At 44.9% G+C, this 24,717-nt stretch overlaps 1 protein-coding gene across 1 annotated transcript; it reads left to right on the forward strand.

The window, feature by feature from the left end:
• The first annotated feature begins 996 nt into the window (after positions 1–996).
• LOC120999391 (potassium channel subfamily K member 16-like) lies at positions 997–17,107 on the forward strand. The gene is made up of 5 exons (XM_040430273.1): positions 997–1,209; positions 14,768–14,882; positions 15,367–15,533; positions 15,828–15,993; positions 16,896–17,107. The coding sequence occupies exons 1-5, from the start codon at positions 997–999 to the stop codon at positions 17,105–17,107; spliced, it is 873 nt and encodes a 290-aa protein (XP_040286207.1).
• The last annotated feature ends 7,610 nt before the right edge of the window (positions 17,108–24,717 follow it).

Here is a 24,717-nt window from a genome sequence, read left to right on the forward strand (position 1 = left end):
AGAAAAAAAAAAAAAAGTCTGGGTCAGTCTAATAGAGTTGGAGATGCTCTGAACATTTCGATCCAGTACTTTTCTATATTACAGCTACACTATAATAATCTGTCAGTTCATGTAATGTGATAATTATAAAAGTAGTCATTGTGATACATTAAAAACGATTTATGTTTGCAGTACCGCTCTTGACCACATGGAGTGCTGTTAAGAAGAAACACACCTGTGCAGCAGAAAGCACAAACCACTACTTCCCTTCAGGCACAGCTGCAGCACCACCTAGTGGTAAACATTTTTAGTGCACACAAGTTTAAATTGCGATTTGAGGTTTGTTTTTAAGGTTTTCTCTCTTCCATGCTATAATAACTCCACGTGGGGAGTTATTTAAGCGATTGCCTTCAATTTTGAACTGCAGGTTGAATTTGACTCTGCCCTTTAAAATTAGTCATTGTCCTGCAGCTACACCCATACAGTAATGATTCCACATGGCCACTCTCACCGTGGATGTTCCCCCTTTATCTATTGAATGTGCATTACTTATAGTCCCAGTGACAACCTATACAGATCTATATGCCATGACTTCTGTAGCTAAAAATTAACCAGCTTCCTTCCTGATGATCACCTGAGTGGTGCAGGTCTGTTATCTCCTTGGGCAGATGATTCTCCCCATTATCAGCAGGACACTTGTGAATCCAGGCGAGCAGAAGTGGAAACCGACCTGTATCTGGAACATCTTCTGGGGTAGAAGAGAAAAGACATGGTAACAATGTTTCTTGGTGAGACCTTAAAGAATGTCTTGAAGGAGCTTATTGGGTTCCATGACAACTCCTAAAGCGGAAAGTTGGGATGAGGAGGTAACACGTTCTCCAGGACTCCTTACCCTCATGCCTTGCCTTGTCTGTGGAATAGACTTACCATCTGTGAGGTGTGCTGCTCTAGGTTGCTCAAAGGATGGTTCTCTAACTTATGATCTATCGTAGGGGTGGTGACGAAAAGTCCTCAGCCATGTCTCTGCTCTTCCGGTGCAGCCGGCAGACCATGCTGGCGGTTGCCTTGTCCTTGGGATATTTCATGTACCTGTTTATGGGGGCTATGATGTTCCAACTTCTGGAGAAACAAGCTGAAGCCAAATCCAGAGACAAGTTCCAGCTGGCCAAGTTAGGGTTCCTCCAGAACTACACCTGCTTAGATGCTGGAGCCATTGAACAATTTGTACAGGTATGATGACCAACGCAACAACCTAATCTTACTCGATATATGAATGTTCGGTTGTGTACACAATCTGTATCACTTTAGGTTTGGCCTTTGAGGTCATTACAGTCCTCTTGCAGACTGCAGAAGGTTTTCCATTAAAATTTCTCTTTATTTCCATGTATTCATTTTACCTTCTAACTTCCAAAATCTTCTAGGTCATCAGCAGTTCTGTTTCCACACAACCAGGAGACGGACTTTACTATAAGAATTGTGTTTTTTTTCTTCTTTTGTGGAAGTTTTTGCCAAAAAGCCATTTTGTGCTCAGAACTTTTAAAATTCATCTCAGAAGCTTTTGCATGGGTTATGGAAAACTAGAGTTGTGTTAACGTTGACTCTCTCTGCCAATCTCGAATACAGCTGGGACTAGAGAAGCTCCCATGGACTACAGTAGTTGGCCAGCCTCTCCGATCTCAGCCACAGAAGCTTCTAGCTCCTTTACAGTTGTCATAGGTCTTCTTCTTGGCAGATCTCTTGGTTTTTGAGGATGGTCAACTGTAGACAGAGTGGGCCCTAGTCTTTCACCCTTCCAATGATTGACTTGTCCGTACTCTTAAGGTGTATTTAGGGAAAATTACTTGTCTCCATCCCCTGACCTGTTAGGATTTTTGTTATGTCTTCAAGGAGTAATTTTCAAAGGATCTGACTCTTCAACATTGAAAAGACCTTGAGGTGTTCTCCATTTGACTAGTTATGTGACTTCTAAAACTAAATGGTTGTTCTGGTGATGATTTCGGTGTGTTATAATAATGGGGGTGAATACTTGTGCATTCTATTATTTTGAATGTAACTTGAAAAAGTCTGAAAGGGGTGAATATTTTTGAACATTTCTAGGCACTGCATATATAGAGGTATTTCTGAACCAGGTTTTGTGCACCTTGTGTCCCTTGGCTGGGGATTATGGAAGGTTTTAGTGCTATTGGGTTGGGTTCCGAAGAAGATGTGATCTGTATACAGTTTGCCCACTTTCCAGGGCTTCTCCGATCTTCTTCCAGAGGTATAAGTTTTGTGTGGCTGGAATTTTGCCACCTTCAGGGTAACTATATCTGGTCCCAGAGAACATCAAGTGACAAGTTCAGTTTGGCTGATCAATTTTAAGAAAGAGAAGATATTTTGGGTCTGTTAGAGGGCTATAACACATTCTAAAAAACTGCAGACCAATGTAAAATATGTTTTCCTATACTTTTTGCTTATTTAGTTCTCAGTTCTGTCATACTAGAAGCTGCTTAGAAATCCGATGGCAATTGACTCTTTTTCCCTTTCAGTACCAATTTTCACCAAGGCCAATAGTAAATATTTTCCATAGACACTAATACAATCGCGCCCCCAGCTCTAAAGAACCAAGCTCGGATTTGGTCAAAGCTCTGATATTAGATGTACAGGTGATTTAGAGGAAAGTCTAAAAGTACAAATGAACTCACATTCCCCCCTTGTTTTTCCTGAGAATTAGTCACAAGACTATGAAATATCATAAATAAGGTTGTAGTCAACTAGACAATCTGGGGAGAGTTATTAATGTAATGCCTCCGCAGCTCAAGGGAACAATCCAGGTAATAGGGCAGATTATGACCCCACAAGTCATAAAATCCTCTACAGAGCGAATATTCAATATTGCACTGATCCCAGGACTCTTCTCACACAGTGTCTTTGGCATTTATTACATTCCCTTTCATAGCCTGCATGGCTTAGGCCAATTTAATGCCAGGTCTCTGGAATTTAAAGGGTGACTCCACATAAAAATAATATACTAATTCTGTAGACCAAAGTAGTCACCTGCAGCAAATATGTCACTGCATCTATGCTGTTATTTGCTGACATCCCAGGTCGCCACATCCTATACATACAGTGATGTGCAGCGTATTATGCTGTTGTATCGGAAGGCATTGGTCCGGATTGACTGCACGTCTCAGCCCCCACAGTGGGGCACTCTTGCATTGTCAGAACTCCCCCATGCTCCTTAGATAGACTGCTTACCTGTAACTTTATACTAGTGGAAGAGGAGATCAGCAAGTATATTATTACTGTGCTGACACTGCTGTGGAGTCACTAGCACTGCTGTGAGAAGCTATGGTTGCATCTACTAAGGAGGCACCATTATGGCCAGTGCATAACACAGCTTAAATGTGTACAGGGGCCACATATGGCTGTTCCTTTTTACAGAGTTTGGTGATTTCCATATATTACAACTAAAAAGTTGTTGCTGTCACATTTAATGCCACATTTTAATTATTATTATTCTTAATGCCAAATTATTCTCAAACTGATGAGCATTCTCACTCCAGACATTCTCTCACTAGATATTTTCATCTCAGATATTCTCTTTTCATACATTCTCACACCAAATATTCTCACTTCCAATATTCCCCCTTCATATATTCTCACACAATTCTCACCTCTAAAATTCTCACTCCATATATTCTTACATTAGCTATTCTCACCTCAGATATTCTCTCCTCAAATATTCTCCCTCCATATATTCTCCTTCCATGTATTCTCACACTATTCTCACCTAAGATGTTCTCGCTCCATATATTCTTACATTAGCTATTCTCACCTCAGATATTTCCACCTCAGATATTCTCACACTAGATATTCTCTCCTCAAATATTCTCCCTCCATATATTCTCCTTCCATGTATTCTCACCTAAGATGTTCTCGCTCCATACATTGTCACACCAGATATTCTCTCCACAGATATTGTCACTATATATTTTCTTATACTAGATATTCTCTACATAGATATGATCAGTCCTTACATTCTCAATATATATTCTCTCCTCATATATTCTCACCCCATACTTTCTCACACTAGATATTCTTATCTCTGATATTTTCACTCTCTATATCTTTTCTCACTAGATATTTTCACATTCTGATTCCATATATATCTAACTTTAGATATTCTCTCCTTAGATAGCCTCTCTCCGTACATTCTCATACTAGATATTCTCTCCTCAAATACTCTCACTCCATATATTCTCGTACTAGATATTCTCATCTCAGATATTCTGCCTCCATGCATTCTCACACTAGACATTCTCACCTCAGATATTCTCACTCCATATATTCTCACACTATATATTCTCACACTATATATTCTCACAGCAGATATTCTCTTTCCACACATTCTCACACCAGATATTCTCACCTCGGATATTGTCCCTAGCTATATTCTCACACTATTCTCCCCTCAGATTTTCTTGCTCCATGCATTCACACTAGATATTTGCTCCAGATATTATTTTTCATACTACATATTCTGATCTTAGATATTCTCACTCCATACATTCTCACACTAGATATTGTCACCTCAGATATTCTCACTCCATATATTTTGACAATAGATATTTTATTCTCACTCTATACATTCTCACATTAGGTATTCTTTCTTTGGATATTCTCACGCTACACATTCTCAGACTAGATATTATCTCCTCAGATGTTCTCACTCCATATATTTTCGGACTAGATATTCTCATCTCAGATATTCTCACTCCATACATTCTCACTCTAGATATTGTCTCCTCAAATATTCTCATTGCATACATTCTCAAATAGAATATTCTCACCTCAAATATTCCCACTGCATACATTCACACACTAGAAATTGCAATTTCAGATATTTTCACTCCATACATTCCCACACTAGATATTCTTACCTCAAATATTCTCACTTTATATGTTCTCACCTCTTATATTCTCACTCCATATATTCCCACACTATATAGTCTCTCCTCAGAGATCTTCACTCCATACATTCTCACACTAGATATTCTGACCTCAGATAGTCTAGCTCCATATATTCTCACACTGTCTAAGATATTTTCACTCCTTGCATTCTCACACTAAATATTCTCATCTTAAAATTCTCACTTCATATTTTCCCATACTAGCTATTCTTATCTCAGACATTCTCCATATATTTTCACACTAGATATTCTCCCTTCAGTTATTTTCATACCATACATTCTCAAATAGAATATTCTCACCTTAAGGGCTAAAGCACACGAACGTCCATGTCCGTTTTTTTACGGCCCATATGTGGAACCATTCACTTCAATGAGGCCGTAAAAAACGGAAATGACTCTGTGTGCATTTAGTGTCCGTATGTCCACATGGCCATTCTGCAAAAAAATTGAACATGTCCTATTATTGTCCACATTATGGACAAGGATAGGACTGTTCTACTTTGACCCGGGTGTTCCATTCCGCAAAATGTGGCATAAACATGGCCGGTATCAGTGTTTTGCGGATCTGCAATTTGTCTCAATGAATGTGCATGAGCCCTAAATATTATCACTTATAACATCTCACCAAATGTGTGTTCTCTGCAAGATTTCTGGAGGAAAACTGACAAACCCTGTAATCAAGCTTTTTTTCCATTATCCCCAGATATTCTTTGGCTGTACTCACACAGAACAGTCACACTCATTGTCACCTAGAACATTCTCACGCAGCATTGTTATACAGAACACCCCACAGAGAACATCTTCGCAAAGAACATTCTCATCTGGACATTCTCACCTAGAACATTCTCACGCAGCATTGTTATACAGAACACCCCACAGAGAACATTTTCGCGAAGAACATTCTCATCTGGACATTCTCACCTAGAACATTCTCACACTGCTCCCCTTATCTCACTAGAATTGTATGATTGTCTCAATTTTCACTTCCATATTAGTTACATAGTTAACACGCGAAAAATCTGGATGGGGCGGCTCACCCTGCTTTAGGAATGGTACGGTGCACCTACTGCAATTGATGCACCCAAATCAAGAAGGAAATTTGTAATAGAGATGTAGTAGGGCACTCGGCAATTAGAGTCACAAAGAATCAAGATGGTTGATGAAAGTTAGAACAGTACGATTTATTGAACACCTCTATAGCAATAAAAACATATAAAAAGCAACTGTAATATAAGAACACTCTACTGCACACCATAAAATAAAGGCAATGTTATACAATATAATACATAAAATGGAGACAAAGCTTAAATAAAATATCCAATAAAATGTCCAATATCACAAAGGATTAAGGTGGATTAGATATTGTATACGCAATAATGGGGATTTTTTCGAATCAATTTTTCCGTTTAATAGTCGACTTGAACTCTCTCGATTAAAACCAGTTTTCGAATGGCATTAATCGATAAGAGGAAACAATATTCGATGAATAAATAATCACAAACTTTTACTTAGCTTGTTCGTAGCCGGCACTATAGTGTACATGGAATTTTCCACTGTGACGTACTGGATCTGAGTTCAGCGTCCCACGTGGTATGGCCTATTTGCGGCCTTCTTATTAATCGGTAATGTAACAAGTCGAATCTTTATAGAGTGTCGAACTTGAATTTTCGGACCACGTGTTCGTATTATTCATACACAGATTTAGTAGTTGACCCAGGCACTGTAATCATCGAGTCACGCACATTCACATTCAATGGACCTTGTTTGCAGCAAGATTAGGTGCTTGCCTGTTCCTCGATCCTGTGGGCTGTGTCTTTCGGGTCTTTGTAATCTGTTGGATTTTGATCCTTTTCCAAGAGCTGAGGAAGGAGTAAGGCAACACTCCGAAACGCGTTTGGTGCTCAATTTATGGACTTGCATAGTGGGATTATAATCATAATCTACAGCTCTATTACATAGTTAACACGGTTGAAAAAAAGACATGTCCATCAAGTGGAACCACGGGATAGGTGGGGACGTGAATAAAAAAAAAGGGGAAGTGAGACTCAGATTTCTACACTTTTTCATAAACATTTAATGTCGTTTACTTTTAAGAATTCATCAAAGCCCTTTTTAAAACTGTCCACTGTTCTTGCCGTGACCACATCCTGAGGTGACTGCTCCACGGATTCACAGTTCTTTACAGTAAAATATATTGACATTAGTCAAGGTTTTGTTGCTCTTGTCACTATATTCCCCCTCATCAGGTCTCCATAATCTGATACCTGTGATACTTTGTTGCAGACGTGTTCTAATAAATGTTACTTATTTTTATATAGAGAATCTGATAGATTGAACGGTTCCTTGCGCACACAGTGTCTCTGCTCCTGTATATGACATTTCCCTGCAGGATCTTCACAAAGGTCATTCAGATAAACATTCATAATGGGTGCCAGCTGCCAGGAGATGTATTTACCTGCGAAGAAGGCGAGAAATACGGTGGCTCCAAAACATCAAACACAAATAAGATTCCAGAGCCGGATAAACACAATGAGTCAGAGCTGATCCCGGACACAAACTGCACATTCACCCGAAAAGATTGATGAGGACGCTGAGGGACACATTATTATGAATCTCAAATGCAACTGTGCAAGTATTTATTATTAAAGGAATTGTCTGGGTTCAGGGCTGAACCAAGATATAAGCTCCCCTTCACTCCTTTACCATGTAAAACCGCCCAAAACAGCACTATACACCGCTATTTTGTGCCAATGACGTCACCGGGATCCCTGCTAGGTGGAAAGTCTCCACCTAGCATACTGATGTGACCTGCGTGATGCAAGGCAAGGGGAGCATCACAGCAAGGAAATACTCCGATGCTCCCCTCCTGCATGGTAAAGGAGTGAAGGGGAGCTTACCGTATATCCTGGTCTGAACCCAGACAACCCCTTTAACTTTAAAGGGTCACTAACTTTTCAAAAATATGTCATAGAGACATATAAAAAATATTAGATCTGTGGGGGGGCTGAGCACTGGGATCCCCACCAGTCCCTAGAATGAAGGGAGATAAGCGCACGCATAGCACTCTCTCTCTCTTCGCATAGACTTCTATAGAGTCCAGTCTCATGCAGCAAGGAGAGAGAGCGCGCTATGCGTGAGCTTCTCTCCCCTCATTCTACAGATCATGGAGGTCTCAGCACTCAGACCCTCACAGATCTAAACGTTTGATATGTCTCTATGAAATATCAAAAGTTTTTTGAAAACGTAGGGACCTTTTAACCTCTTTGTAACAGCCACTAAGTCGCTATCAGATGTGGCTTAGGGCTAAACCAGGGAGTAAAACCTTAAGGGAATTTGAGCTCTTCACCCATAACCTTTGTAAGGATGTATGGACTTAACCTCAGGGAATCCCCAGGTTGCTACCTCCAAAATAGACTCTGTTAGCAATGGCTGTCATGTAGATGGACAGTAGACATCAAGTTGTGGTATCAAGCAAGGGGCAGACTGGCCATAGAACCTAAAGTGGGCCGCCCAAGCCCTCCTCACGGCTGCCGTCTGGTGGTTACATAATGATCTAATGCTCAATGGCTGCAGGTGCACTCCTGAACTCAACTATATCACCTTCCTCAGGATGGCGATACAGTTGAATACTATGGCGAAGACGGCAGTATTTTGTGCTGCAATGTGGCATTTGGTTTTGGTGGGTTGGTATTTTGTGCTGCACTGTGGTACTGCAGGCCCCACCTACTTCTGTTTTCTCTGCCTACTTGTGTTGCCCCGTCTTCTGTCAATTTAGACCTGCCTACAACTGTCACGGATGATGTTGCAGATAGCTGGATGTTATGAATAAATGTCCGACTGGCTTGATCCCAAACTAAGGAGCATATAGGTGACCCCTATAAAACCCTAAGAGCTCACCCTGACTGCTAAGCACATACAAGGGTCTCAAAGGTAGACGATTGTATGCCCACGTACCTAAGACTGTGTGACACCTGAAAACCCTATAATAGTGAGGGGACACGACCACCGGCTTCCTGCACTTCATACGGAGGGAGTCAGGGTCACCTAGAATCAAGCCAGCAAGGAAACACAATACATGAAAGGACTTATCTGAACAAGCAGCAGCAGAAGCCTCCAGCAGTGAACACTTCAATCCAGGAAGTAGTATAAACCGCAAAGTGAGGCAGTATGGGAGGGAATATAAAGGAAAGAGGATTAGTCTAAATGGGTGACACCTGGGAGAAGAAAATGAGAGGAGAAAGTGAAACCAAAACAAAGAACATCATGCAAGAGGTAGAGAAGGACGTCTGTCAGACCTTCTCACAGAAGTGGCGGTGACAACAACATGGAGTTGTTTTTTTGTTTTTTTCCAGGGTCACTTTAAGTTCACAGTCCACCCCTAGTACCAAGGCAGTGGGCTGAAACTCTGGTCAGACAGTGCACAGCTTGAGGCTGACAGAGTTTGTCATAAGTGGTAGACAGGTCAAGGTCAGTACAGGCACAATCAAGAAGGCAATTATTTAGTCCGGGTCGATGAAACACAATCTTTAGGAATCGAAAGGGCTTTATTACTCAGGCACCTAGTGATGGTTGAAGGATCCTTAAGAAGCCAGGGGCACTTGTTGAAGTCAGGTAAGATTAGTGTGCAGGCCAGTCAGCAGCTGGGTATGCTCGTAAGTCATGGGCCAGGCTGAGTGATGCTGATGGACAGTGCTGGGCTGGATGAGCTAGAGAATTATTGCAGTGCCCCCAGCCTATGCTTTTCCTCTTCTTAGGTGTGTGGGCAAATTGTTGATGGAGTTTACAGATGAAGGGGGGAGCATGGCTGTTTTTTTCAGGTTCCCAGGGTTGCTCTTCTGGATCACAAATTAGCCTCTGGATTTCCTAACATCCCGGATCTGGGTGGTCTCCACCGATATAAATACTGCATTAGTAGCATGCTTCCTAGAAAACCAGTTAGGCTGATTTTTTCAGGGAGATACATCTCTTACAAAGAAGGGACAGAAATGTTTGAAAATAAATAATCATTACCCACCTCCTCGATCCTCTGCTGCTCTCCATTTCCTGTTCCTGGCTTGACACACAGGAAATTACTTGAAATGCCCTCTCAGGCAAACAAGCCACTTCCTGTGTGTCAAGCCAGGAACAGGAAGTGGACTGGAGAAGCTTTGGAACAGCAACGTAGGAGGATCGCTGAGGTTGGGTTATTCCTTGTAACCATTTCTGGTGTTCTGTATTTTAAAAATTATCTTCTGAGAAAACCCCTAAAATCTATTTTAAAATGGTATATGGACCCAGAAAGTGAGGAACATGATTATAAGAGGGGTGCCTGAGATGTCATTACCTGAATGAAAACCATATTTTGTCACCAGGTAAAATGTGAGCAGGAGATCTGTGTCTTTTGTCTGCGGTCTTCTTACAACAAGAAATGCCTTGTAAAAATGAAGGCTGCATACCATACCTACATTGTTTTTTGCCAGATTTCCCAAAGAAGTCAGTTGGATAGGACGTGGCTGTCGGTAACTCAAAGGGAACCCATGGAGTCAGAGGATGTGTTTGATGGATAAGGAGGATAAAGACCAGTCAAGAGACTATAATGGACCATCCTTTAGAAGTGGTCGAAGCCTAGCCAGACAGTACAGCCAGAAGAGTTTGGAAGAGTTGTGACAAAGTCCATGGATATGTGGGTCCAAGGGGTATTAGGAATTAGTAGTGGAAGGAACAAGCCTGTAGGTCATTGCTGTGACCCCTTGTTTGAAGCACAGGAAGAACATTTTGCCACATGGTCCCTTACGTCGGAATCCCAGGAAGGCCACCAGTATGTGTGCGAGATGAGATCCAGAGAGTTGATGCTGTGGAAGAATGCAGATAGGGTTGATGATAAGCTGTGGCTCTGGAGTTCGATCTTCTGGGTTAAAAGATTTGGGATAAAGAGTCCACCTTGAATATTTTTTTCCAGCTTACAGCTAGTATAAGACAAAATTGAATCTGGAGAAAAATAATCACCATGGTGCTTGACAGGAGTCCAGACTTGAACAGTTTTAGAATTTCTAGGATCGGTAGAACTGGTCGGAAGACGTCTCCTCCAACAGATGACTCCACTCCAATGGCAAGGAGTTCTCCATCTGCAAGAGAAAAGGCTTTTCAAAGAAGTCTCTGGAGGAAGCCTTCCCTCAGCACCTTTTTAGAAAGGACAGCTCCAACCCTTATAGAGTCATCAACGTCTGTGAAGAATAGCAAAGTGGAATCAGAAAAGTGGCAGAAGAGAAAGCACAGTAAAGCCTTGGACCTCCAATTTCTGACCCCTTCTCTGGTAAGGGTGGAGATGGGCTCAACTAGATTACAGAAGTGAGGGATAAACTGTCAATAATTATTGGCAAATCCCAGGAATCATTGTATGGCTTTAAGTCCCTGTGGATGCAACCGGATACACACAGCAGACATCTCTTCTGGGTCTATCTGAAGGTCTTGATTCTATACTGTATTCCCAAGGAAGGGTGACCGGTTTTGTTCAAAGAGAGATTTTTCAAGTTTAGCTTACAGATGTTTTTCATGAACTCACTGAAGCACGTAGTCAAATGAACACAACAGGACATGTCAGAAGGATGTTGTCCAGAGAGATAAGCACACAGACTTAAAGATGATCTCATAAGATGTCGACAAATTCAAGGAACACAGTGAGGGAATCACAAAATCAATCCAAAGGTCATGACTATTGACTAAGTGCTCAAAATGCCCATCACTGGTATTGAAGAACACTTTTCATTTATCTCCCTCACATATGCCCTAAAGTCCAGTTTCGAGAATTTTTTTGCCACAATTTGGAAATCAAGGTCAATTAGTATTTGTCCTTCCCTGTAATTTTGTGTGACCATAGTCATTGGTACAGGGATGTACTGTAGGCAGCCATATTTCTTTTGCACAAACAAGAATCTTGCCGGAGAGCTGGATTTACATATAAAGCCTCTTTCCAGGTTTTATGTAATGTGCCATACTGTAGGCTTCATCTCATAGACCATGTGGAGGACTGGTACCAGTCATAAGATCAATAGAGAAGTCATAGGGCCTGTGAGGAGGTAGAGTCTCAGCTCGTTCTTTGCTAAATTTATGTCTGAGAAGTCAGTGTAAGCTTTAGGCATCACAGGCAACAGCAAATGCTGTTCACATGGAAGACAGACAGATGACAAGCAGATGGGATTGACCAGCGTCTCCACAATGGACAATTGCTGAGTTCCAGAGGATGACTGCTGCAAATTTTTGTATCCATGGTAGCTTTGTGAGGAATGGACTGATGGATCTGTGAATGATGTAGAAGGACACCTCCCCTTGCAATGGCTTGTTGAGAAAGTGGAAGGTCTCGGGGAGGATATTACCATTCTTCGAGGAGATACAAATCAGTTTCCCCTAGAAAATCACTGGAATCTGAAATTGAAAGGACTTACAAATACGTTTTCTGGCAGAACCAGAGTCCAAGAAGGCTATCACTGGGAAACGAAATTCTGAGAGGCCTGGGACGTTGGAAACATTATTTTTCAAGAGGAGGAAACTGAAGGTAACGTCTCCTACTGGCTGTAGGCTCTGGAGTTTCCCAGCTTCACAGGACCAGCAGAGGATGTTCCTTGCCTCTGCAGTACAGGCAGAGATTATTAGCTCCTCTGTGTAGTATTTCTGTTTCTGAGTCTTTCATCTTGCATCTTCAGAGGCCAGGACAGGGTCCTTTAGTGGCCTTTGAAATGTGTTTGCAAGTCTTGGAACCCAGAATGCTTGCCCAAACTTGCAGAGTCTTTTACAAGATCTACTGCCGACCTGATTGACAAGGAACATAGGTTCATCTACAGAAGAAGGCAAATCTTGGACAGCCAAATTGACTTTAATATGACCTGCAGACATTTCCAGAACATATCCAAAAGAACCTTATTATTCCTCAGATGCCGGGATACAGAATCCACTGTAGATAGCCGAAGCTTGGAAGAAGCAGCAGAGGAAGCTCATCCTGATTCTTCCACAACACTCTTGAAAGTTGTTAGGAACAAGATTGGACATCACCAGGTCATTACATTCCCAGAGAGATGAGGTCCAGGCCAGACAGAGCAACATGAACTCGGTCCATGGTCTGATCAAACTGTATTGAGGCCAATGGGAGTTGTGGACCTATGATGTTGCTAATGGATTTGATGTAGGGTTAAACCATGGCCTGAAATGTAAGAGACAGTGAATTCTTCGCCCTCAGCTCCCATAAGGGTGTATAGACCGTCCCACTGAGAAGCCCAAGGTAACTACCTTCAGATAAGTCTCCACATAGACACCAGGACATGTTACCAAGGAGTTGTAATCGGACAGAGCAGGGGTCAGGACAGGCAGAGCTCATGGGTAAGCAATAGACAGGCAAAGGTCAGGATCAGGAGCGGTGGACGAGAACATGTGGTCAGGGATTCGACCCCGGTCAATGCCAAATGGGACAGAAACAAACAAAGCTTATGCTCAGGCACTGAGTGATGGCAGAAGGATCTGAAAGGGACACTTGGACAATGGCTGAACTGTACTGGCCCTAGAAGAGGCTATAGAAGCCTGAGCATGCATGTGCCCCATGGACTGAGCGGTGCGATGCAGATAGAGAGCAGTATTGGAAAGCAGGACACTGCCACAGAGATAGAGGAGCCAGCGAATAGTAACACACTCCAGTGATATTAACCATCCTAGACCACCATCTATCAGCATTAACCCCCCTCATCACCCTAGACCACCATCTATCAGCATTAACCCCCCTCATCACCCTAGACCACCATCTATCAGCATTAACCCCCCTCATCACCCTAGACCACCATCTATCAGCATTAACCCTCATCACCCTAGACCACCATCTATCAGCATTAACCCCCCTCATCACCCTAGACCACCATCTATCAGCATTAACCCCCCTCATCACCCTAGACCACCATCTATCAGCATTAACCCCCCTCATCACCCTAGACCACCATCTATCAGTATTAACCCCCCTCATCACCCTAGACCACTATCTATCAGCATTAACCCCCCTCATCATCCTAGACCACATCTATCAGCATTAACCCCTTCATCACCCTAGACCACCACCTATCAGCATTAACCCTCATCACCATCTATCAGCATTAACCCCCCTCATCACCCTAGACCACCATCTATCAGTATTAACCCCCCTCATCACCCTAGACCACCATCTATCAGCATTAACCCCCCTCATCACCCTAGACCACCATCTATCAGTATTAACCCCCCCTCATCACCCTAGACCACCATGTATCAGTATTAAGCCCTTCATCACTCTAGACCACCATCTATCAGCATTAACCCCTTCATCACCCTAGACCACCACCTATCAGCATTAACCCCCCTCATCACCCTAGATAGAGAGCAACGTTGGAAAGCAGGACACTGCCACAGAGATAGAGGAGCCAGCGAATAGTTACACACTCCAGTGATATTAACCATCCTAGACCACCATCTATTAGCATTAACCCCCCTCATCACCCTAGACCACCAGGGAACTCTGGTCACCAGAGCTGACAATCTAATCTGCCAACATTACCTTCCAACAGACCAGAGGGACTTGTAGAAAGAGTGGGCATCCTGCTCAGGGTGCCCCCCCCCCCCTCTCCTGATGGGTGGTATAATCCCCCACCCCTATCCATTGGCACCGTGCTCCCCAGGGGATGATGAGAGGGGGGGGGGGGGTCTTACATGGAAAATGGGGGGCATAAACCTGCACCTGAAGGGGACCCCTTTTTGAATTTTGCTTTGGGGCCCTATGAAGCCCACTATAACCCAGCGGCTCCACCAGTTTGCCTCTCCTCTTGTGACTTCTCTTTCCCTTCTTACAGATCATCATGGAAGCCTGGGAGAAGGGGCTGAACCCCAAAGGGAACGCCACGAACCCCAGCAACTGGGACTTCAGCAACTCCTTCTTCTTTGCTGGAACAGTCATCACTACAATAGGTAAATCCACCAGGTTTCCCGGGACTCTCCCTGCTGGTAGTCACTTAAAGGGATGTTCCACTTTTGAGCCACTTTACCTTAATATATACAAAGAATTATTTAAATAACATTTTAAGAATTACGCTTTAACTACCCATAATGCACCACATGCCGGAGTTCATTGGCTGAATGGAAACCGTCAGCAAGCTGACATGGACGAATCTTCTGTTTGCTGCGATTGGCTCATTAACTCCAAAATGAGAATGACCACTAAGCAGTGATAAGCTCTGTCAGCAGCAGTTAACCTGCTTGCTGCTGGTTTCCAGCGTTCGCTTTTGGGATAAAGATAATGGATTTCCCATTTTCTGATTATAGATCCATTGATGAAAGTCTTACCTTAAAGGGGTCGTCCCAAAAAAAATATGACTTTAATGAAATATTAAGCCATTAATAATCCAGAAGACCGGTTGTTCTGCTCTGTGCTAATCGCTTCCCTCGCTTCCAGGTTACGGTAATTTGTACCCCAGCACGATGGCGGGCCAGGTGTTCTGTGTCTTCTACGCTCTCTTCGGTATCCCCCTCAACGTGGCGTTCCTCAACCAGATCGGTAAAGGCTTGAACGCCCATCTCATCGCCCTCGGCAGGTGCATGCAGGAACCAGAAGGCTCCGGGGTAGGCGACCTGTCCTGACACTGTGTTACACATCTGGGGGGTAGCCTGACGACACATAGGTCTGCGTAGGAGCTGTATACGCCAAACGGGAGGGCTACTGAACACCTACCAATAGCTGAGGAGAAAGCAGATGGGAGGCAGCAGAACTGCTGAGTGACGACGTGTTTGTCATCTATACCCATAGCTTTGCACAGGAGCTGCATACACAATACGGCCTATTTGTAAAAGGGTTCATTGATTTATCCAAGTGTCTGCACCCATACGTGACCAGTGACCGTGTGCTTCTGCCCCCAGGTGATGAAGGTGGCGATGATGGGCCTGTTCCTCACCACCGGCTCGCTCCTCTTCCTCGTCTTCCCCCCCATGATCTTCAGCTACGTGGAAGGCTGGAGCTACGGGGAGGGCTTCTACTTTGTATTCATTACACTCAGCACCATTGGGTTTGGAGATTATGTGCTCGGTAAATATTAGGGATTAACCCATATTAAAAATTTGCTTTTAATATCTCTGCTTGCTGTCAGTGAATGAGGACAATCTTTATTACAACTAGAGGATGAAAACTGGTGCGGATCTAAGACATGTCATAACTGAGGGGTTGTTACAATTGTATCCGGACCCCAGTCTGATACATTGTAACAAAGTTTCAGGACAGAGATTTGCACTGATTCTGCAGGAAGCACATATGGCAAGGAAGGAACAGTAATGTGAGCCACCTCAGGTTGTATACCCTAGTCACATCCAGAGCTGCATCCACAGTCCTCATCTATGCATTCTGCTGGGGGCAGTAGTTATTACGCATCAGACATTACCTTGTGTGAAAGTTGCATGAACCAGCAGGGAAGGGGAGTTTCTAATGCAGCTTTGGATGTAACTGGAGGGGTCTACTGCATGATGTCAATTATTCATACCACAAATCAGAATAGTGAGTGCAGCTTTCACTGTGACTAGAGTAGCATAAAGTAGTCAGAACCGCCAAATGCAGCTTTAAATGTGACTAGGGGGGGTATAGAACATGATGTAAAGTCCTTATACCTCAAGTCAGGAATTTGAATGCAGCATGAGAAGTAACTGTAGGCACATAGGATGTGAAGTAAAGTACTAATATTACAGATCACGATTGTGGATTCAGCTTTAGTTGTAACTGGAGAAGTATAGGAAATCTATGTATTTATATCACAAAGCAGAGTTATGAAAGCAGCTTTGGATGTAACAGGAGGCGGAGTGTGTTACATGACATGAAGCGTTTGCACCAACAATCAGAAGTGTGACTGCAGCTTTGGATGTGACTGGAGCAATATAAGACATGACGTATTTAACCTGCGAAATGCCAACCGTATACTGACGTCTTCCCATTGTTGCCAGGAACGGATCCCAGCAAGCACTACATCTCCATCTACCGGAGCCTGGCGGCGCTGTGGATCATCTTCGGCCTGGCCTGGCTCGCCCTGGTCTTTAACCTGGGGGCAGAGATGGTGGAGAAGTTAATCCACCTGAAGATGCACAAAACTCACGTCATTGAGGAGGAACCGTCCGTCCAGAAGACAGAGGAGCGAACTGTCCAGCGCAGGGTCTAAGGTCGCCCCCGGACACAGGACAGTGTACAGAACCGGACCATGCGTCATAGGAAAGGCCTGCGGGCACCAGCAGTGACATCACCGCTCTGCTGATGACATCATCACTGCCGTTATGGAGTCTGAGGTTATTCAGAACAGGACGTACGGGGGCCCCTCCGCTCCAACCTCATAGGGCAGTTACTATGGAAGACCACCATGTGCCCCTCCCCCCACCGGACTACATTACCCATTACTGGCCCTCATAGGAATATCGGGCCCCATGACTTACAAATCTGGGGGGGGTTCACTCTGCCGATGCTGGGACTTTGGGTGGAGTCTCAGGTGCCGGGGTGCACCCTTAAAGGGAGCCTGTCGCCAAAGACGAGAGATGAAGGTCCCAATGACAACCCCCAGGCGAGCGCTGGAGAAGAACCGCGTCCTGTCTTCACGTCAGCCAATCAGCAACTTGACTCCTCCTCCTTGTGCAGAAGTTTGGGCACCCCTGTCGCATGGTGGGACAAACTCAAGGGAACAGAACGGATACATTGTGTCCTAACCGAGGGGGCGGATCCTGACACAGAGAGCACAGGAGGCCCCGCCCCCAAGGCCCTGCAAAGGGTAAAATATTCACAATTGACTCGATTCTGTCTTAAATTTTGTTGCAAAATGTTGCATCTGATGTTTTAAATTTTTTGCACACTCTAAAATGTGACTTTTTGCACCAAAATGCGCCGCAGCCATAAATTTCTTATAAACAGGCCGCTGCCGTCGCTCTGGCTAAATCTCGGCCATTGGACCTGTCTTGTCCAGATTACCTTACAAAAAACTGTCAGGGCGCCAATACTTTTGCACACAGGATTTCTCTTTGTTCCTCTCCGCGATAACATGACTTTTCAGCATTAATGGCCCCACTAGGGGGCGCTGCTCCATCACTTTTTTTTTTTATGTACCTGTTACTTATGGTTTGTATTTCAATTCAAACATCTGTTTGCTGTCAAAGAATGAACACCCCTCCTGCTCCTACCGCAGTGTATCAGTCTACAAAACCCTCTTACCTTCACTGATACACTGTAACAACCCAGTCAGCTGTGTGAGCAGGATTACAGGAAGGGGTTTTCAGCCTCTGCATGCCGTAATGTCTCCATTCATTGATGGCAAGCAGAGATCTTGAAAAAGACTATTAGAACGCTGTAGAGCTGTTCACTGTGTGATGCTTCATGTCCAGACGGGACAGGCACGCGAGGCTGATTCTGAAACTACAACTCCCAGAATCCTCCTTTTGCTCCAATAGGAGTTTCAAGAAAAGCTGAGCAAGTGCGCCTGCTGGGAGTTGTAGTGTCGCGGCAGCTTGGAGTGCTGAGGGTTGATGACCCCCCGCTGTACAATACGGACTGACTGAAGCGAGGAGCAGCCACAGAGCTGGGGGAGGGGCAGCGGTGCCGCTCTACACTAGAGACCTGTAGAAATGAATAAAGGCTTAGAAACTTGTGATGTCACTTGTGAGTCGTGGGATGGAAGGGGTTAAATACGAAAGCGTTCAGCCATGGAGATGAGTGGAAAGGTAAAGCAATCAGCTGTGAGATAAGAAGAGACAAACATTGCCAGACATCTGCTGATCCCACCTGGACACGTCTTGTAGCAATTCATTACAATTATACTTCCTGCAGCAAACACCATTAATAGGAGCGTCTCCCATCAATCATACGGCGGGTCCGCAATACACGGGACACCGGCCATGGAGGCGGACCCATTCACTTCAATGGGTCCGCAAATCCGGAGATGCGGTGCGGAACGGAAGCACTACGGAGTGCTTCAGTGGTGTTCCGTTCCGTGCTTCCTTTCCGCAAAAAGATAGAACTTGTCCTATCTGTTTTTGCGTAACGGACGGATCGCGCATGTGGCTGGCCCACAGTCGGTGCCCGTGGATTGCGGTCCGCAGCACACGTTCGTGAGCAAGAGGCCTAAGAGAGCGAACCCCAACACAACGACCGCACCCCAACACCCGCTAGTAGCTACATCACAAATAAAGCCCCAAATTATCATTAGAACAGGAAATGACACTGACACTCGGGGTACAGGATAATGACACTGACACTTGGGGTACAGGATAATGACACTGACACTTGGGGTACAGGATAATGACACTGACACTTGGGGTACAGGATAATGACACGGACACTTGGGGTACAGGATAATGACACTTGGGGTACAGGATAATGACACTTGGGGTACAGGATAATGACACTTGGGGTACAGGATAATGACACTGACACTAGGGGTACAGGATAATGACACTGACACTTGGGGTACAGGATAATGACACTTGGGGTACAGGATAATGACACTTGGGGTACAGGATAATGACACTTGGGGTACAGGATAATGACACTGACACTTGGGGTACAGGATAATGACACTTGGGGTACAGGATAATGACACTTGGGGTACAGGATAATGACACTTGGGGTACAGGATAATGACACTTGGGGTACAGGATAATGACACTGACACTCGGGGTACAGGATAATGACACTGACACTCGGGGTACAGGATAATGACACTGACACTCGGGGTACAGGATAATGACACTGACACTTGGGGTACAGGATAATGACACTTGGGGTACAGGATAATGACACTGACACTTGGGATACAGGATAATGACACTGACACTTGGGGTACAGGATAATGACACTGACACTTGGGGTACAGGATAATGACACTGACACTTGGGGTACAGGATAATGACACTTGGGGTACAGGATAATGACACTTGGGGTACAGGATAATGACACTTGGGGTACAGGATAATGACACTGACACTCGGGGTACAGGATAATGACACTGACACTCGGGGTACAGGATAATGACACTGACACTTGGGGTACAGGATAATGACACTTGGGGTACAGGATAATGACACTGACACTTGGGATACAGGATAATGACACTGACACTTGGGGTACAGGATAATGACACTTGGGGTACAGGATAATGACACTTGGGGTACAGGATAATGACACTGACACTTGGGGTACAGGATCATGACACTGACACTCGGGGTACAGGATCATGACACTGACACTCGGGGTACAGGATAATGACACTGACACTTGGAGTACAGGATAATGACACTGACACTTGGGGTACAGGATAATGACACTGACACTTGGGGTACAGGATAATGACGCTGACACTTGGGGTACAGGATAATGACGCTGACACTTGGGGTACAGGATAATGACACTGACACTTGGGGTACAGGATAATGACACTGACACTTGGGGTACAGGATAATGAGACTGACACTCGGGGTACAGGATAATGACACTGACACTTGGGGTACAGGATAATGACACTGACACTTGGGGTACAGGATAATGACACTGACACTTGGGGTACAGGATAATGACACTGACACTTGGGGTACAGGATAATGACACTGACACTTGGGGTACAGGATAATGACACTGACACTCGGGGTACAGGATAATGACGCTGACACTCGGGGTACAGGATAATGACGCTGACACTCGGGGTACAGGATAATGACGCTGACACTTGGGGTACAGGATAATGACGCTGACACTTGGGGTACAGGATAATGACGCTGACACTTGGGGTACAGGATAATGACGCTGACACTTGGGGTACAGGATAATGACGCTGACACTTGGGGTACAGGATAATGACACTGACACTCGGGGTACAGGATAATGACACTGACACTTGGGGTACAGGATAATGACACTGACACTCGGGGTACAGGATAATGACACTGACACTCGGGGTACAGGATAATGACACTGACACTCGGGGTACAGGATAATGACACTGACACTTGGGGTACAGGATAATGACACTGACACTCGGGGTACAGGATAATGACACTGACACTCGGGGTACAGGATAATGACACTGACACTCGGGGTACAGGATAATGACACTGACACTCGGGGTACAGGATAATGACACTGACACTCGGGGTACAGGATAATGACACTGACACTCGGGGTACAGGATAATGACACTGACACTCGGGGTACAGGATAATGACACTGACACTCGGGGTACAGGATAATGACACTGACACTCGGGGTACAGGATAATGACACTGACACTCGGGGTACAGGATAATGACACTGACACTCGGGGTACAGGATAATGACACTGACACTTGGGGTACAGGATAATGACACTGACACTCGGGGTACAGGATAATGACACTGACACTCGGGGTACAGGATAATGACACTGACACTCGGGGTACAGGATAATGACACTGACACTCGGGGTACAGGATAATGACACTGACACTCGGGGTACGGGATACTGACACTGACACTTGGGGTACAGGATAATGACACTGACACTTGGGGTACAGGATAATGACACTGACACTCGGGGTACAGGATAATGACACTGACACTCGGGGTACAGGATAATGACACTGACACTCGGGGTACAGGATAATGACACACTCGGGGTACAGGATAATGACACTGACACTTGGGTACAGGATAATGACACTTGGGGTACAGGATAATGACACTGACACTTGGGGTACAGGATAATGACACTGACACTCGGGGTACAGGATAATGACACTCGGGGTACAGGATAATGACACTGACACTTGGGGTACAGGATAATGACACTGACACTTGGGGTACAGGATAATGACACTTGGGGTACAGGATAATGACACTGACACTTGGGGTACAGGATAATGACACTGACACTTGGGGTACAGGATAGTGACACTGACACTTGGGGTACAAGATAGTGACACTGACACTCGGGGTACAGGATAATGACACTGACACTCAGGGTACAGGATAATGACACTGACACTTGGGGTACAGGATAATGACACTGACACTCGGGGTACAGGATAATGACACTGACACTTGGGGTACAGGATAATGACACTGACACTCGGGGTACAGGATAATGACACTGACACTCGGGGTACAGGATAATGACACTGACACTCGGGGTACAGGATAATGACACTGACACTCGGGGTACAGGATAATGACACTGACACTCGGGGTACAGGATAATGACACTGACACTCGGGGTACAGGATAATGACACTGACACTCGGGGTACAGGATAATGACACTGACACTCGGGGTACAGGATAATGACACTGACACTCGGGTACAGGATAATGACACTGACACTCGGGTACAGGATAATGACACTGACACTTGGGGTACAGGATAATGACACTGACACTCGGGGTACAGGATAATGACACTGACACTCGGGGTACAGGATAATGACACTGACACTCGGGGTACAGGATAATGACACTGACACTCGGGTACAGGATAATGACACTGACACTCGGGGTACAGGATAATGACACTGACACTTGGGGTACAGGATAATGACACTGACACTTGGGGTACAGGATAATGACACTTGGGGTACAGGATAATGACACTTGGGGTACAGGATAATGACACTGACACTTGGGGTACAGGATCATGACACTGACACTCGGGGTACAGGATAATGACACTCGGGGTACAGGATAATGACACTGACACTTGGGGTACAGGATAATGACACTGACACTTGGGGTACAGGATAATGACACTTGGGGTACAGGATAATGACACTGACACTTGGGGTACAGGATAATGACACTGACACTTGGGGTACAGGATAGTGACACTGACACTTGGGGTACAGGATAGTGACACACTGACACTCGGGGTACAGGATAATGACACTGACACTCAGGGTACAGGATAATGACACTGACACTTGGGGTACAGGATAATGACACTGACACTCGGGGTACAGGATAATGACACTGACACTTGGGGTACAGGATAATGACGCTGACACTCGGGGTACAGGATAATGACGCTGACACTTGGGATACAGGATGCTGACACTTGGGGTACGGGATAATGGCACTGACACTTGGGGTACAGGATAATGACACTGACACTTGGGGTACAGGATAATGACACTGACACTCGGGGTACAGGATAATGACACTGACACTTGGGGTACAGGATAATGACGCTGACACTTGGGGTACAGGATAATGACGCTGACACTTGGGATACAGGATGCTGACACTTGGGGTACGGGATAATGGCACTGACACTTGGGGTACAGGATAATGACACTGACACTTAGGGTACAGGATAATGACACTGACACTTGGGGTACAGGATAATGACACTGACACTTGGGGTACAGGATAATGACACTGACACTCGGGGTACAGGATAATGACACTGACACTCGGGGTACAGGATAATGACACTGACACTTGGGGTACAGGATAATGACACTGACACTTGGGGTACAGGATAATGACACTGACACTCGGGGTACGGGATAATGACACTGACACTCGGGGTACAGGATAATGACACTGACACTTGGGGTACAGGATAATGACACTGACACTTGGGGTACAGGATAATGACACTGACACTTGGGGTACAGGATAATGACACTGACACTCGGGGTACAGGATAATGACACTGAAACTCGGGGTACAGGATAATGACACTGACACTTGGGGTATGAATGATCCACCCCCTTGAAATTTTAATGTTAACAGGAGCCAGAATAGCAATATACTGCTCCTGTGATATGACACTATAGTGGGACCATCTACCTCAGGGGAGTGTTTCTGGTGGGACACTTATTGTTTTGCACCTCAGATAACAAGAAGAAGAAGGTCCTAATCTCCATGTCTGATGCATGTCCCTTACTATTGCAGATGAATGTTAAATCCAATATATAAAGCTGAGTGTGTGTGTATGTCCGCTAAAGGAATCCGCACGGTCGCATTTACAATCACGACATTTGGCACACAGGTACATCTGGTGTCCGGGAAGGTTTTAGACCGCGTCTCAGCTTTCTAGGACGCACCGTTCCTGAGATATTCCCAAAAAATGCATTAGCCAATAGAAGCTTGGTCACATGACCCTTATCAGCCAATAGAAGCTCGCAGGTCCTCCAGTCTCTACACACAGTTTTACTCCAGGTTTCCATAACAACCCAGCCATTTATCTTCACTGCTGTAGGTGAGCTTTAAAGGAAATCTGTCACCAGGGTAATCGCTATTGCAGTAAAGCCTTGGCCTAATATCCTCCGAAAATCCTGTTTATTTGGTATGCAAATGAGCCTGTAAGGTGCCCAGAGGGGCATCACTCTTGCAGGAAGGTGCCCAGACACGCCCCCTGCCACAATGTGTCCATCCTCAAAAGACAAACTTAAAACCCAGCCCCCAGGTCCCGCTAAGCCACACCCCTAATCTGGTTAGACCACTCCCACTCCTGAGCTGACAGGGATTGAAAAAATGAAGGTAAAAATCTACTTCTGTCAGCTGCAGGGGTGGGAGGGAGGGTGACTTTCTCCCTGCAGCTCACACTCAGACAGCACAGTGCTGCCGTCTTAGAGTGAGCTCTTCAAAAGGACAAGCCCCCAATCAGGTTAGGCCACGCCCCCTCCCACTCCTCTGCCGACTGAGATTGAAAAAATGAAGTTAAGAATCAACTTCTAGGTCCCGCTAAGTCACTCCTCAATCTGGTTAGGCCACGCCCTCTCCACTCCTCAGCCGACAGGGATTGAAAAAATGAAGGTAAAAC

Source organism: Bufo bufo, chromosome 4 (assembly GCF_905171765.1).
Source record: "Bufo bufo chromosome 4, aBufBuf1.1, whole genome shotgun sequence".
NCBI classification, from domain to species: domain Eukaryota; kingdom Metazoa; phylum Chordata; class Amphibia; order Anura; family Bufonidae; genus Bufo; species Bufo bufo.